Below are 14,424 nucleotides of genomic sequence, written 5' to 3' on the forward strand. Positions count from 1 at the left end.
TTCCAACTTCGGCTCAGGTCATGATCTCGCGGTTTGTGGGTTTGAGCCCCATGTGGGGCTCTGTGCTGACAGCTCAGAGCCTGGAGCTTGCTTTCGATTCTGTGTCTCCCTCTCTCTGCCCCTCCTCCACTTGTACTCTGTCTCTCTCACTCTCTCAAAAATTGAATAAACATCAACAAATTTTTTGATAAAAAAATTTTCAAAGGAAGTTTTGACAGAGTTTAAGTGTTCAGTATAGAGGAAGGGTGAATCAAGGATGGCTAGTTTTTAAATTTTTGCTTTTTATCCTGAGGTGAAAATCTCTTATTGGTGAAAATCTCTTAAATCTGTTGAAATATAATCTCCGTGAGGGGGTGCCTGTGTGGCTCAGTCGGTGGAGTGTCAAACTGTTAATTTCGGCTCAGGTCATGATCCCAGGGTTGTGGGATTGAGCCCTGTGTCGGGCTCTGTGCTGAGCATGGAGCCTGCTTAAGATAGATTCATTCATTCATTCATTCATTCATTCTCTCTCTCTCTCTCTCTCTCTCTCTCTTCCTCTGCCCCTCTCCTTCTGCCCCTCTTCCCCGCTTGTGTTCTTTCTCTAAAAATAATAATAAATAATAAAAATTTAAAAATATATATAAAAAATAGGGATACCTAGTGCTATGATCAGTGGTATCCGTGGCACCCTGGGATAGTACCTGGTATATAGAAGTGCTCAAGAAATATTTGTTGAAGGGATGAAAGAATGCATTTTACATGTCAGTAGGTAAATTTCAGTGGCCATCTATAAATTTAGAACATGCCAATTTTTACTGCTAAAAATTATGACTGTAAAATAGTACTTGTTAACATTTTCTAGTAGCAAAAATTGTATATTTTTGTTGTAGAAAATTGGGAAAATATGTGAAAGCACAAAACACAAAAAAAGTTACATTTACTTCAGAGATAACTGCTGTTGGTGTATATATCCTTTCTGGGTTTTTTTGTTTGTTTGTTTTTGTTTTTTTTGGTGTGAGTACATATTCATTTATAAAATGGATCATATAGTAATGCTGATTTATACCTGCATAAATGCCCTTTTTGAAAGTAAAATGGAACAATTTGAGCCTCCAGATAATGACAGTAGTGGATTATAACACGTGGAATAATGTAGGAGTCCACAAGACCGTGCTGTTACAAATCAGATGGGAGTGTTTCCTTAAAGTAGAATGCAAAGTAATGTAGAAGGATTGGTAGAAATAGAAATATCACCATCCAGCAACCCCTGTAGCAACACAAGACTAGAATCATGAATGGCTGCTAAAACTAGGAGGCAAAAGTTTGATGAGAAACAATATTTTCGTGGTCTCAATGTATCTTCTCACGGGTTACTTTTTAATTACAAAGAGAAAAATAATAACCTGGCAGACACCACCTCCTCCAAGGGACGATAGTTAACGTCACCAGTAATGGGACAAATTGACATCATCTCCCTTCTGCTGTGATGCACTGTGAAGGATACAGTATCATTTCTGGGGCAGTCCTGCCCAAAATGCAAAATCTGAAATTAATCATGAGATAACATTATAGAAACCCAATTGAGAGCTATTCTACAAATTAAATGGTTTGGGTTTTTCAAAAATGTCTAGATCATTAAAGATACTCTTCCAAGCTAGAGACTAAAGACACATGACAACCAAATGTTGCATTTGATCCTGGGGGTAGAAAAAGATTTTTCTTTTTTGTAAAAGATGGTAATGGAACAAATGGTGAGATGTGAATGAGGTCAACAGACTAGACAACAGCATTGTATTAGTATTAAATTAATTTCCTGATCTTGACAGTACACTGTGGTTATGATGAATAAGACAATGCACTTGTATTTAGGAAATACATCCTAAGGTGCTTACGGGTAAAGAGACATCATCACAACCTACTCTTAAATGGTTTAAAAAATATAGAGAGTTGGGGGTGGGAGAGGGAGGAAACGATAATGCAAATGTGGTAAAATGTTAACATTTGGGGATTTGGGTTACAGAATAGATGTGACTCCTTTGTACTATTTTTGCAATTTTTCTGTAAGTGATACTTTCTCAAAATAAATTACAAAAAAAAAAAAAGGAACCAGAGCTGTTGGATTAGTCACCAGTGAATCAGTGGATATTTTAATTAATTTACATAGTATTTGTATATGTAATGCTTGCTGACTTTAGAGGCCATTATTCCTTTTCTGTATTGTGTGTTAACAATATTTTTTAAAACTATGTCATAATAAAGAGAAAGAACACTGGCTTAGTCATCAGAGGATGGGCTATTCTCTTAAGTCTGCAACTCATTGTTTAGTGAGACCTTGAGAAAATCACTGTTTCTGGGTCCCGGGTTCTGCACCTGCAAATGTTTGCAGGGAGCTGGATGAACTCACATGGATAACTGGATTCTAGCCGTTGTGTGATGATGGGTTCTGGACTCACTACCATGGTCGGAACTCAGGGAAATGTTATCTCACGGTTAGCTACTTGAAAAAGGCCCAAGCCTTCTCACACAAGTAGACTGAAAAGATCCTCGAACCCTCCACTCTGGCCCTCCACTAGCGCACGCAACTTGTTAGTGGCACATCCTCTGAGTTGTAGGACCAGTACTCTTCTTTCCAGCCGTTCATCATTTTCCAGAGACTTGACTTGTGTTGTTAGTCACCCTTTCTTTTAGTCATTTAAAAAAGGAATGTGACTTTTCTTCGCTTTAAAATTTTCCAGTTCTTTCATATCTAGACTTTACCTTTGGAAAGTAATTTGCCATTATGGCAGAGATGAATAGGTAGGTGGACTGTTTTCCTCTAGGATCACGAAAGAGTTCAGTTGATAAGCAGTTGAATGTAGATGACCAGAAAGTGATGGGAATGGAAGTAAAATTTCAGAATGAAAATTAAGATTTTTAAGTTTGTGCATTGAAAATCTTGTGAGGTTAGTAATGTAACCAGGAAGTTACTCTTGCTCTTCTAAGCCTTTCAATATGATTCCCCAAGAAAGACAAAAACGTAAGGATACCCAAAGCAGACACTCTGGTCTTCTACTGGTGAGGATGTAAATTAGTTTTGGGGTTTTTTTAGAGGTAATTTAACAATATTTATTAAAAATAAAAGAGATTATGCATGCTAACTTGAGTTCCACTTCTAGGAATTTATCCTGTAGAAATGTTCATTGCAGCATTGTTTATAAAGGTGAAAACTTGAGCAGTGTTCATTGTTAGGACACTGCATTAATAAATTATGACATATCTTACAATAGATTCTTATACAGCTGTCAAGAAATAATATAAGATTTTTTATGTTAATATAAAATGGATTTCCTGTTGCTGTTTTTAAAAATTGTGACAAAATATATAAGACGTATTATTTGACATTTTAACCATTTTTGAGAGTACACTTAAGGGGCATTAAATACATTCAGTGTTGTATAACCATCAGCACTTTCTACATCGAAAATTTTTTCATCATCCCCAGCAAAACCTCTGTATCCATTAAATAACTTTACCTTGGGGCGCCTGGGTGGCTTGGTCGGTTGAGCGTCCGACTTCGGCTCAGGTCATGATCTCACGGTCCGTGAGTTTGAGCCCCGCGTCGGGCTCTGTGCTGACAGCTCAGAGCCTGGAGCCTGTTTCAGATTCTGTGTCTCCCTCTCTCTCTGACCCTCCCCTGTTCATGCTCTGTCTCTCTCTGTCTCAAAAATAAATAAACGTTAAAAAAAAAAAATTAAAAAAAAAATAACTTTACCTTCACCTTTCCCCCCACCCCCAGGAGATTTTACATATTGACATGGAATATGGCCCAAGTGCATAATTAAATGATAAGGGAAGACTGTAAAATAGTATAAATACTATGATTCTACTAGTAAGTTGTATGGGGAATTATAGTATGTTACTGTAAGTGTGGAAAAAATCTGGGACTCTACATGTATTAAACTGGTAAAGGGGGATATTTGGGGAGATTTTAACTTTTCCGTTGTATTTTGGTAATTTTTTTTGTTTTAAAGGGATGTGTAACTTTTCTAAGCAAAAAACAAGAGCTGTGCTTTAAGTATTGTAAAACTTGGTGATTTGGATAACTCTGATTTTGTCTGATGAATAACAGACTTTGCTGTGTGGTTGCTGAATTTGAGTTTATATAGAACCTAAACACTTTATTAAAATAATGATGTTTGTTTTCACAGCTAGAGTTGGGAAGACATCACTGATTATGTCCCTGGTCAGTGAAGAATTCCCAGAAGAGGTAAACATTTTTATCTTTTCTATATTTAAAATCTTTTAAATTTATCAAAATTGAGTTAAAATGAAATAAATTCTGCTCTTTTTTTGGATGTGTTTCCTTCCTGACAGTTATGACTTTAAAAAGGCTCATATTAGTTATACAAGACATCCCTGAAATATAGTGCAGGAGAAAGAATCAAACTAGATCTGAGCCCACCTAAGTCCTTTGTTCTTCCTACGTTTTCTATTTCTTTTTTTTTTTATTTTTATTTTTGAAGTTTATTCATTTTTGAGACAGAGTGTGAGCAGGGGAGGGGCAGAGAGAGAGGGAAACACAGACTCTGAAGCAGGCTCCAGGCTCTGAGCTGTCAGCACAGAGCCTGACACGAGGCTCAAACTCACAAACTGTGAGATAAAGACCTGAGCCCGAGTCGGATGCTTAATTGACTGAGCCACCCATGCGCCCCATTGCTTTTCTCTTCTTTCTTTCTTTCTTTCTTTCTTTCTTTCTTTCTTTCTTTCTTTCTTTCTTTCTTTCTTTCTTTCTTTTTCTTCCTTCCTTGCTTCCTTCCTTTTTTTAGTTTATTTTGAGAGAGAGAGGGACAGAGAGAGAGTAAGCATGTTCGTGCACACACAAACAGGGGAGGGGCAGAAAGAGAGGGAGAGAGAATCCCAAGCAGGCTTCGTACCATCAGCACAGAGCCCAGCATGGGGCTTGAACTCACGAACCGTGAGATCATGACCTGAGCCAAAAATCAAGAGTTGGATGCTTAACTGACTGAGCCATCAGGTGCTCCTGCTTTTCCTACTCTGATCTTGGCTAGGACGTTTCTCATCTCTGTGCCTTAGTTGTCTCATCTGTAAAATGGGAGCTGGAAGGGATTATTAGAGATCATCTAAGCTGTTAATCCTTTCTTAAATATAAAACAGGTGAGTATTCCTTTAGTTTGAAGTAAGGGTAAAAGGTCTGCTGGTTTCCTGCCTGCCTTCCATCTGCCACTCTCCAGTCTTTGAGGCATTAGAACCACTAGGATTCTGACACATGTATTTGAGAATCTTTAATACTATCCATTGCATCATTTTACAGGTGAAGAAACTAATTCATTCCACCTTTACCTAAACTCAAAGGATTGTTGTGTCTCAAATGAGAATTGCTTAATAATAGTAGAGTGCCACCAAAAGTAAGGTGGTTTTATTATTACTTGCAATATATTTATTTATATTCTGGACGTTCCAGGATGAGGGACTGCTGGCTAAGGCCTTACGTAAAGTTAGAATTTTGTTTTGGGAAATGCTATTGATGCAAATGGGGTGAACGTTATTTCTCCTTTATTCTGTGTCTTCACATAGTTGGTACTATTAGCTCCACAATTTGCATTTTTCCCTTTTTTTTCTACTCTTGTTTAGTTAGAAATGCATAAATTCACTGTTCAGACAGGAGTTTGATACATTATGTGGTAGTGTTCTCAGCAGCTACAAATACCACATGACCATTCATTGTTTCTTTTGCTTTTTTCCGTTCTTAAGTAAGATAGCTAAATAAGTAAGTACTTAATTTGTGAAATGAAACATATTGTCATCTGATTACTCAGAGTATAATACCTAAATGTTTTCTCTGATTGTTTAACTTAGTTTAGACTTGTCATTTTAGCACTGTCCTCTTGGGTGTGGATAAAGCATTTTTAATGTATTAAAAAAATCATAGTCTTTCTAAAAAATGGATTCATTAAGCAAGGCCTATGTAGCCAGTTATCTTCTAGAAGAAATGAATTTTGATCATTTATTATTTTATTTGAGAATTGCTTTGGATTAACATAGTTCCTCATTTGTATAGCATCTTAAACTTTCAACAAAATAGAATGAAAACAGCATTTTAAAAATCAAATGTTTGAAACACCAAATTAAGTAATGTTTTAGGCTGCATCAGATCTGAAGTATCCTTAATATGCATTATGCCCACACAGGTAGCAATGTACATGCTTTTTTATTTTTTTAATTTTTTTAATTTTTTTAACGTTTATTTATTTTTGAGACAGAGAGAGACAGAGCATGAACAGGGGAAGGTCAGAGAGAGAGGGAGACACAGAATCTGAAACAGGCTCCAGGCTCTGAGCTGTCAGCACAGAGCCTGACACGGGGCTCGAACTCACGGACCGCGAGATCATGACCTGAGTTGAAGTCGGACGCTGAACCGACTGAGCCACCCAGGCACCCCTGTACATGCTTTTTTAAAAGAAATATTTTATCACGTAGCTTTTAATATATACTTGAATCCCGGGGCATATGGGTGGCTCAGTTGGTTAAGCATCCAACTTCTGCTCAGGTCATAATCTCATGGCTCGTAAGTTCAAGTCCCGCATTGGGTTTGTGCTGATAGCTTGGAGCCTGGAGCCTACAGCCTACTTCTGATTCTGTGTCTCCACTCTTTCTCTCTGCCCCTCCCCTACTCGAACTCTGTGTGTGTGTGTGTGTGTCTGTCTCTCAAAAGAATTAAAAAAAAAAACAAAAACGTGTATATACTTGACTCTGGTAAAGCACAAAAAATAAGCATTTAAAAGTGTAATAAATCTTGAAAGGGCAGGTATGGGTGAAAGGGGCTAATACAGATGAATTTACATGCTCTGTTAACAAGTTTGGTTGATAATATCCAAAGGGTTTTTTCCTTTATTTTTTTGCTAATGAAGGTTCCTCCACGGGCAGAAGAAATTACCATTCCAGCTGATGTTACCCCTGAGAGAGTTCCAACACACATCGTAGATTACTCAGGTAATGAATATCCTCTTGTGGGTGGCGCTGTAGGGTTAATTTAATAGTCCTCCAAAAAAGTGTTCAAAGATAGGTGTTCCTTTTTCTCTAGCAGCAAATAATCATTTATGACTCTTGTCTCATTTGTATCTGCCCCCACCTCACACTCCACATAAAGCCTCCATCTTGCAGTTGTCTGTCCCAAATTTACTAAGTTGGGTTCCATAATAATGAAAAGGAAGGAGAGAGATGGCAAATGACAAGTAGTAGTTAAATCGTTACCCTCCTTGAATTGGCCTGTTTGCAGAGGTAAGTTCTAGATTAGTTTTGTTATCAGGCATGTAGAAAGAGTTCTGCATTTGAGAATTTGTTGAGTTCTAAATTCGTTCTTTAACTTATCTGCCTTTATTCCCTTCCCCAAATAATAGATAAAACAGTTGTCAGCTTGTTTATGTTATATGATAATAGAAGCACATTTGTATCACTTAATAATTTAAAATTTTTCTACCCACTGGTACTTACTTTTTTTTTGTTTCTTAATGTTTGTTTATTTATTTTGAGAGTGAGAGAGAACACAAGCTGCGGAGGGGCAGAGAGAGACGGGGACAGAGGATCTCCAAAGCAGGCTCCAAGCTGTCAGCCCAGAGCTTGATATGGGGCTCAAACTTATGAACTCTGAGACCATGACCTGAGCTGAAGTCAGACACTTAACTAAGTGAGCCAACCAGGCATCCCTAGTACTTACCTTTTTTTTTTTTTTAATGTTTATTTTTGAGAGAGAGAGAGAGAGAGCAGAGCATGAATTGGGGAGGGGCAGAGAGAGGGAAACATAGAATCTGAAGCAGCTCCAGGCTCTGAGTGATCAGCACAGAGCCCAACATGAGGCTTGAACTCATGAACTGTGAGATCATGACCTGAGCCGAAGTCAGACGCTTAACCGACTGAGCTACCCAGGTGCCTACTTACTATTTACTCTAGTACTTACTCTAGTACTTACTATTTAATCACTAAATTATTTTGCTTGCTTTAGGACTTCTTTAAAAAAAAAAAAAAAAAAAAAAAAAGCAGTGCCCAGCTGACTCAGTCATTGGAGCGTGTGACTCTCTTGATCTCGAGGTTGTGAGTTCAAGCCCTATGTTGGGTGTAAAGATTACTTAAAAACTTAAAAAAAACCCATAAATAAAAAAGGGAGTCCATTGTAATAGATGTCCCACTCAGATGGGGAATATTCATAATGTGGGAAGCTATGTGGGGTCAGGAGGTATATAGGTAATCTCTGTACCGTCCACTCAATTTTGCTACGCATTTAAAACTGCTCTAAAAATTAAAATCTGTTTGTAAGGAAGGTGTAACTGCACTGTGGGGTTATATGCACATCTACCATTAGACCTGTTCCATCCAGAGATGATATGCTAGAAAGGGAATTCTGGACGCTTTATTTATTATCATGCTCCAGTTTTGCTTCTGGGGCCTGCTCCCTAGCTTGTATTGCCCAGATTCTCACCTGGCCTTCTGACCCTGTGTGTATGGACTCTTTGTCTGGGCTTCTGACTCCTCCACCTAGTCTTCTAGCTTGGGTTTCTGATCTCTTTGGCCTGACCCTTCTCAACCCTGGATCAGATGCTGGCCTAGATTTATCACACAATGCCTTCTGCTCTCGAGTGCCTGAGTTATCCTCTGCTAGACTTGTCTTTCAGTGCCAGCCAGCTTCCTTATCATAGCCCAGCTCTTTCCTTTCCCTGGCTTGCCCTTGTCTTTGCCACCTCATCTGGCACTACACTGCGTAGATGACACGAGGGATGAAGGATATTGGGCGGGTGCCGTGTAGATGTTAGCTTCGTCGTTCGTTTTTATGAAAATGTTTAAAATAATGGACATTTTTTGACTTTGTCATTTGTAGAAGCAGAACAGAGTGATGAACAGCTTCATCAAGAGATATCACAGGTGAGTTAAAAAAAATAGTTGCAGGTTTTTATGTGGGAAAACATCGATGATTCTGTGTCTTGTCTTTTTCATTCTCTCACTTAGGCTCTTTCAATTCTTTGTTGTTACTGCTTTGAGTATGTTTTTTTGCTATAAATCCTTAGGAATTTTTCCTCTTAGAAGCATGCTAACTTTGGGGTTTTTTTAGGTTTCAGAATTTATTCTTCCTTTAGCCCAAATATATTAGCTAGTTGGTAATTAAATGTTACCATTTACATTTGTATTATTTTAAAATGCCGTTAATTTCTTAATTTCTCTTATAGGCTAATGTCATCTGCATAGTTTATGCTGTTAATAACAAGCATTCTATTGATAAGGTATGAATGTGTGAGTTTTTTCACTATATTTGGTTAAATTTCAGTGAGGGCACTTTTAAAATTGATCCTCAAAAAAGGGCTTCTGTTGTGAGTGGCACACGTAGGGCAACTCCATTGCTCTTCGTACAGAATTGACATCAAGAGATTTCAGAAGCAAAATTTTTTGGTACCCAGGCAGCGGGTGATCATTGGTCCCGGCGCCCCAATAAAAAATAAAACTGATCCTCAGCTTAGAGTTTTAGGGGTCCAAGGACAGAGTATTTTTCAGAGAAGAGCCACATCGTGGTTTAGCTCTTGTTAATTTTCTTTTAGGTAACAAGTCGATGGATTCCTCTCATAAATGAAAGAACGGACAAAGACAGCAGGTATTTTTTTTTCCTCTGCAACTTGCTATATTGAAAAATTTCAAACTTGAGAGAAATGTTGCAAGAAATAGTACAGAGAACAGCTGTAAACCTTCCACTTTTTAAAAAAAAATTTGTTTTTAATGTTTTTATTTATTTTGAGACAGAGACAGACAGCGTGAGTAGGGGAGGGGCAGAAAGAGAGGGAGGCACAGAATCCAAAGCAGGCTCCAGGCTCTGAGCTGTCAGCACAGAGCTGGATGCAGGGCTCGAACTCACAGACCGTGAGATCATGGCCTGAGCCAAAGTCGGACACTTAACCGACTGAGCCACCCAGGCGCCCTAGAGATCTTTATTTAGGAATTCATACAGGGAGATTTCTTTGAAATTCTTTGGGAGATACATGCGTGATGGGAAAAAGTAAGAGAGCACACCTTCTGTATTTTTCTGAGCAGAATGATAGTTTTGGGTATAGATGTTTTCAGTTTTAAGTGAAAATGGAAATCAAAAATTTTTCTTTCAGTATTAATCAATTGAACATGTTATTTATGAAGCATTTGAGTATTTTTAAACATTAGGAAAATCAGATTTCTCTTTTGGTTGGACATTTTTGTGCCTTGAAACTATAAAGATGTGGTTCTAAACAGATGAACATGGTCATTGACCTTGCCTCATATATTTACAGAGGCAGACTTTGTGACTGCGATGGCATTGTGTATATGCTATGTCTTGCAGCTCTGATGGCTCCTCTTTGTTATAGCTGTAAACTCTGTTGTTGTTTTTTTAATGCTTATTTATTTTGAGAGAGAAAAAACACACTCGAGTGTGAGCAGGGGAGAGGCAGAGAGAGAGGAGAGAGATAACGCCAAGCAGGCTCTGAGCTTTCAGCACAGAGCCGACTTGATGCTCGATCCCATGACCATGAGATCGTGACCTGAGCCGAAATCAAGAGTCGGACACTCAACTGACTGAGCCACCCAGGTGCCCCCGTAGCTGTAAACTTTGTAGTGACTTCTTAACGAGGTGAAAAGGGGAGAATGGCCCTGTGGAGCTAGTGTCCAGTGTGGTAGACTCTTGTCACTTGTGGCTGGTGGTTACAGTAATAGACAGTACAGGTAAATATCATTGCCGTCAACACAGAAGGGTGTGTCAGAGAGGGCTGCCTTGGAGGAGCCCACGGCCTTATGCTCCTGACACTTGCTTTTCTTGCTGAACACTTGAGCTGTTTCCAGAGGCGACTCTTCAGAGGAGGCATTTTTTCTGGGATCTGTCAAGCACTGTATTGGACCACTGAATTAAAAAAAATTAGTTTTACTAGGACAGCTTCCTGAAATTCTGTGACTAGTTTTGTAGCCCTGATGGGAAAGGAGCTTTTTTAACATTTGAAGATCGAATTGGGCTTTCTCAGGTGTGGCTGTTTTTTTCCCCTCCCTGAATCATATGAGCATACTTATTTTTCTTGTGGTTGACTTGTCCCAAGGTGATCTGTTTCTTCATTTTTGGACCTTACACTTTCCCGGTAACTTCCTTCCTGAGCCTCATACCTTAAGTTTTTGTTTGTTGCACATATATTTTTCCTTAGGATTTCCTTGGACTGTTGTCACAGTGGTTCTTCATCACTTAATCACGGTCACCTGAGGTACTTTCAAAGACTACATGTGCCTTTGCCCCACCCCTAGAATTTTAGAATCTGTAGGTTTGGAGTAGGGCTTGGACATGTGTATTTTTTTTAAGCTCCATAAACTATTCTGAGCTCCCCTTCAGTTGCAAACCACTACCTTTGGAAACCTCCTGGCTGTTAGGAATCTATATTTGGGTTATATAATGGGCCAGTCCCCTTATGCATAACCATACTAGGGGGGTAAATAAATGCTTGCAAGAATTTCTCTTGCTATTTGGAGTTCCAGCAAGATGATTTGCTTTCTTTCCAAGCTCTCTTGCAGGATGTACAAATAACAGTTCCCTGCTAGACTCTCTTTGATAGTTCCCATTTAGATTTCTGATAGGCCTGTCAAATTTAACTTGTCTAAAACAAAATCCTTAATTCCCTGCCTACTCCCTACCTCACCCCCAAATCAATCTTTTCTGTCTCAGGAGATCTACTCATTTTGTCCAGCCAAAAACCTATGTATTTTTCCTGATTTCCTGCCTTGCCCTCCACCTCCATATCTAATCTACCAGTTGCTCCTATCAGTTCTGCTTCTAAAACATATCTCAAATCTGAATACTTTCTCTCCATCTTCACTGCTCTAATCCAAGCTTTTTAAAATCCAACCACATTTTAAAGACTTTATTATTGGAAAAAGCCAAACACACAAGAGTAGAATCGTCTAAAGAATCCCTCTGTATCTGTCATCCACTTCAACAGTTATCAATTCATGACCCATCTTGTTTCGCTTATTACCCCTCCCATTGGGATCATTTTGAACAAATCATACTGTAAATATTTCAGTACGTATCTCTAAAAGACAATATATGACTCATTTTAAAATGTTGATCAGATCATGTTGTTCCCCTACTCATAATTCTTCAGTGGCTTCTCATTTTTAAACTCATAAAAAAATGCACACTCCTCACCACAGCTTATGTGTATGTCCTTTGTTCCTCTTTCCAACCCCATGTCATACCTCTTTCCCTTCGCTTAGTACTCTCCAGCTACTCTGCCATTTTTCTTTCTGTTTTTCTGTTCTTTGGACTCACAAGGATGTTTTTTCAATTTGAGCTCTATGCATGTGCTGTGCTTTCTTCCTGAACAGTTCTTTTCTGGCTCTTCGCAGGGCACATTCCATTTCATCCTTCACTCCTTGGCTCAAATACCACCTTGTCAGAGAGATTTCTCCCTGATTCCTATATAATTAGCCCCCTTCAATTACTCTGTCCCATATTCCCCTGTTTATTTTCTTCATAGCACTTACGGAATTGGAAGTATATTGTTTATTTGCTTATTGTCCATTTTCTGATTTTCGCTATTAGAATGGGCAGGGACTTTGTCTATCTTATATCCTGAATGCTTAGAATGGTACTTGGCTTTTAATAAGTACTCAGCACCTGGATGGTTCAGTTGGAAGAGCTTGTGACTCTTAATCTCAGGGTTGTGAGTTGGGTGTAGAATTTACTAAAGAAAATAAATGAACCTAAAGATTTTTGAAAAAAAAGTACTGAGTAAATACTTGTTGAATATGAACATGCTCTCTAGGGGACCAGAGCGGACTACAGTAGAAGGTTCGTGTTGGGGGGATTAAGTAAAGCTTATTAGTTAGAATGAGTTTATGTACTTTAAAATGGATATTTAAGGTCTTTTGCCTTCCTTATTGTTACAACATATCCTGTTTATTTCAGGCTGCCTTTGATACTGGTTGGGAACAAATCTGATCTGGTGGAATACAGTAGTATGGAGACCATCCTTCCCATTATGAACCAGTACACAGAAATAGAAACCTGTGTGGAGGTATGCGTTACCGTTTGATTTTGAAATTTACTAGTGAATTCTCACTAAACTGAGGTTTAAAATCAGATGTGGGAAGGTAGGGGATGGAATAAATTACCTGCTGTTTGTGAAGTCATGTAAACCAGATAAAACAGATGACTTGGAGATGGCCGCTGTGTTCTTGTAGACATGACTATTGTGATATCAGCAAAGAAAAATGTATTTTTCAGTTTCTTCAGGCAATCTTATTATTACTTTATATTGATTAAAAATTGTCTTTAACTCCCATAAATGCTTTCAGAGTATAAAATTTTTAACTTTCTTTTCAGTGTTCAGCAAAAAACCTGAAGAATATATCAGAGCTCTTTTATTATGCACAGAAAGCTGTTCTGCATCCTACAGGGCCTCTGTACTGCCCAGAGGAGAAGGAGGTAACCCCATCACCCCCAGGCTATGTTAGTAGGGGCTGGAATGTGTAGGTGGTAACTCTAGTAGTGATGATTTTTTAGTAACTCTTAAGTATTCTTCTGAACTGCTGAAATCTAAATTTATTGTCTCTCAAACAGTTACATTTTCTAGGTACTTCAAAGGCATTCATGTTAAATACTGTGAATAATATTCCAGATCAAATGGTATTTCAGGAGATGCCATTAAAACAAACCAAAGAATTGGCAACAATAACAGCAGAAAGTCCAAAGACTTAAGTAATGGTCTACTTGCTTTGCTTGGATAAAGTTCACAAACTTAAAAACACATACAAACGAAAGCCTTGTGTAGTAATTTGACATAGGTACAGCATGTAATACAACTCGAATACTCCTTTTTGTTTCATAGCTAAGAAACACAGTAATATCTAAAATTTAACAATATTTGCCATAGACTTTTTTCTTTGTCTTTTTAAAAAATTGTTTTTTAATTCCAGTATAATTAACATACAATGTTGTATTAGTTTTAGGTGTACAATATAGTGATTCTACAGTTCTGTACATTACTCAGGGCTCATCATAAGTGTGCTCTTAATCCTCTGTAGCTATTTGCCATAGACTTTTTTTTCTTTTTTTTTATTTTTAATTTTATTTTTAATTTTTTAAAATTTACATCCAAATTAGTTAGCATATAGTGCAACAGTGATTTCATGAGTAGATTCCTTAGTGCCCCTTACCCATTTAGCCCATCCCCCCTCCCACAACACCTCTCGTAACCCTCAGTTTGTTCTCCATATTTATGAGTCTCTTCTGTTTTGTTCCCCTCCCTGTTTTTATATTGTTTTTATTTCCCTTCCCTATGTTCATCTGTTTTTGTCTCTTAAAGTCCTCATATGAGTGAAGTCATAGGATTTTTGTCTTTCTCTGACTAATTTCACTTAGCATAATACCCTCAAGTTCCATCCACATAGTTGCAAATG

At 38.1% G+C, this 14,424-nt stretch overlaps 1 protein-coding gene and 1 non-coding gene across 10 annotated transcripts in view; both read left to right on the forward strand.

The window, feature by feature from the left end:
* The window catches only part of RHOT1 (ras homolog family member T1), a 77,226-nt gene that overhangs the window by 27,108 nt on the left and 35,694 nt on the right, over positions 1-14,424 (forward strand). For all 9 annotated transcript variants that reach the window (XR_002073757.2, XM_019423870.2, XM_019423867.2 and 6 more), the window contains exons 2-8: positions 4,167-4,225; positions 6,888-6,969; positions 8,849-8,892; positions 9,195-9,248; positions 9,561-9,613; positions 12,932-13,040; positions 13,349-13,450. Coding sequence is in view for 8 of the 9 variants with exons in the window: in XM_019423867.2 (XP_019279412.1) it covers positions 4,167-4,225; positions 6,888-6,969; positions 8,849-8,892; positions 9,195-9,248; positions 9,561-9,613; positions 12,932-13,040; positions 13,349-13,450 (503 nt within the window). In the remaining variant the exon portion in view is untranslated. The remainder of the gene's footprint in view (positions 1-4,166; positions 4,226-6,887; positions 6,970-8,848; positions 8,893-9,194; positions 9,249-9,560; positions 9,614-12,931; positions 13,041-13,348; positions 13,451-14,424) is intronic.
* Positions 9,320-9,453, forward strand: LOC128774372 (U11 spliceosomal RNA). The gene has a single exon (XR_008418950.1). It is a non-coding gene; the product is annotated as a U11 spliceosomal RNA (small nuclear RNA).

Source organism: Panthera pardus, unplaced genomic scaffold (genome assembly GCF_024362965.1).
Source record: "Panthera pardus isolate Hobbes unplaced genomic scaffold, ASM2436296v1 HiC_scaffold_3, whole genome shotgun sequence".
Classification (NCBI taxonomy): Eukaryota; Metazoa; Chordata; class Mammalia; order Carnivora; family Felidae; genus Panthera; species Panthera pardus.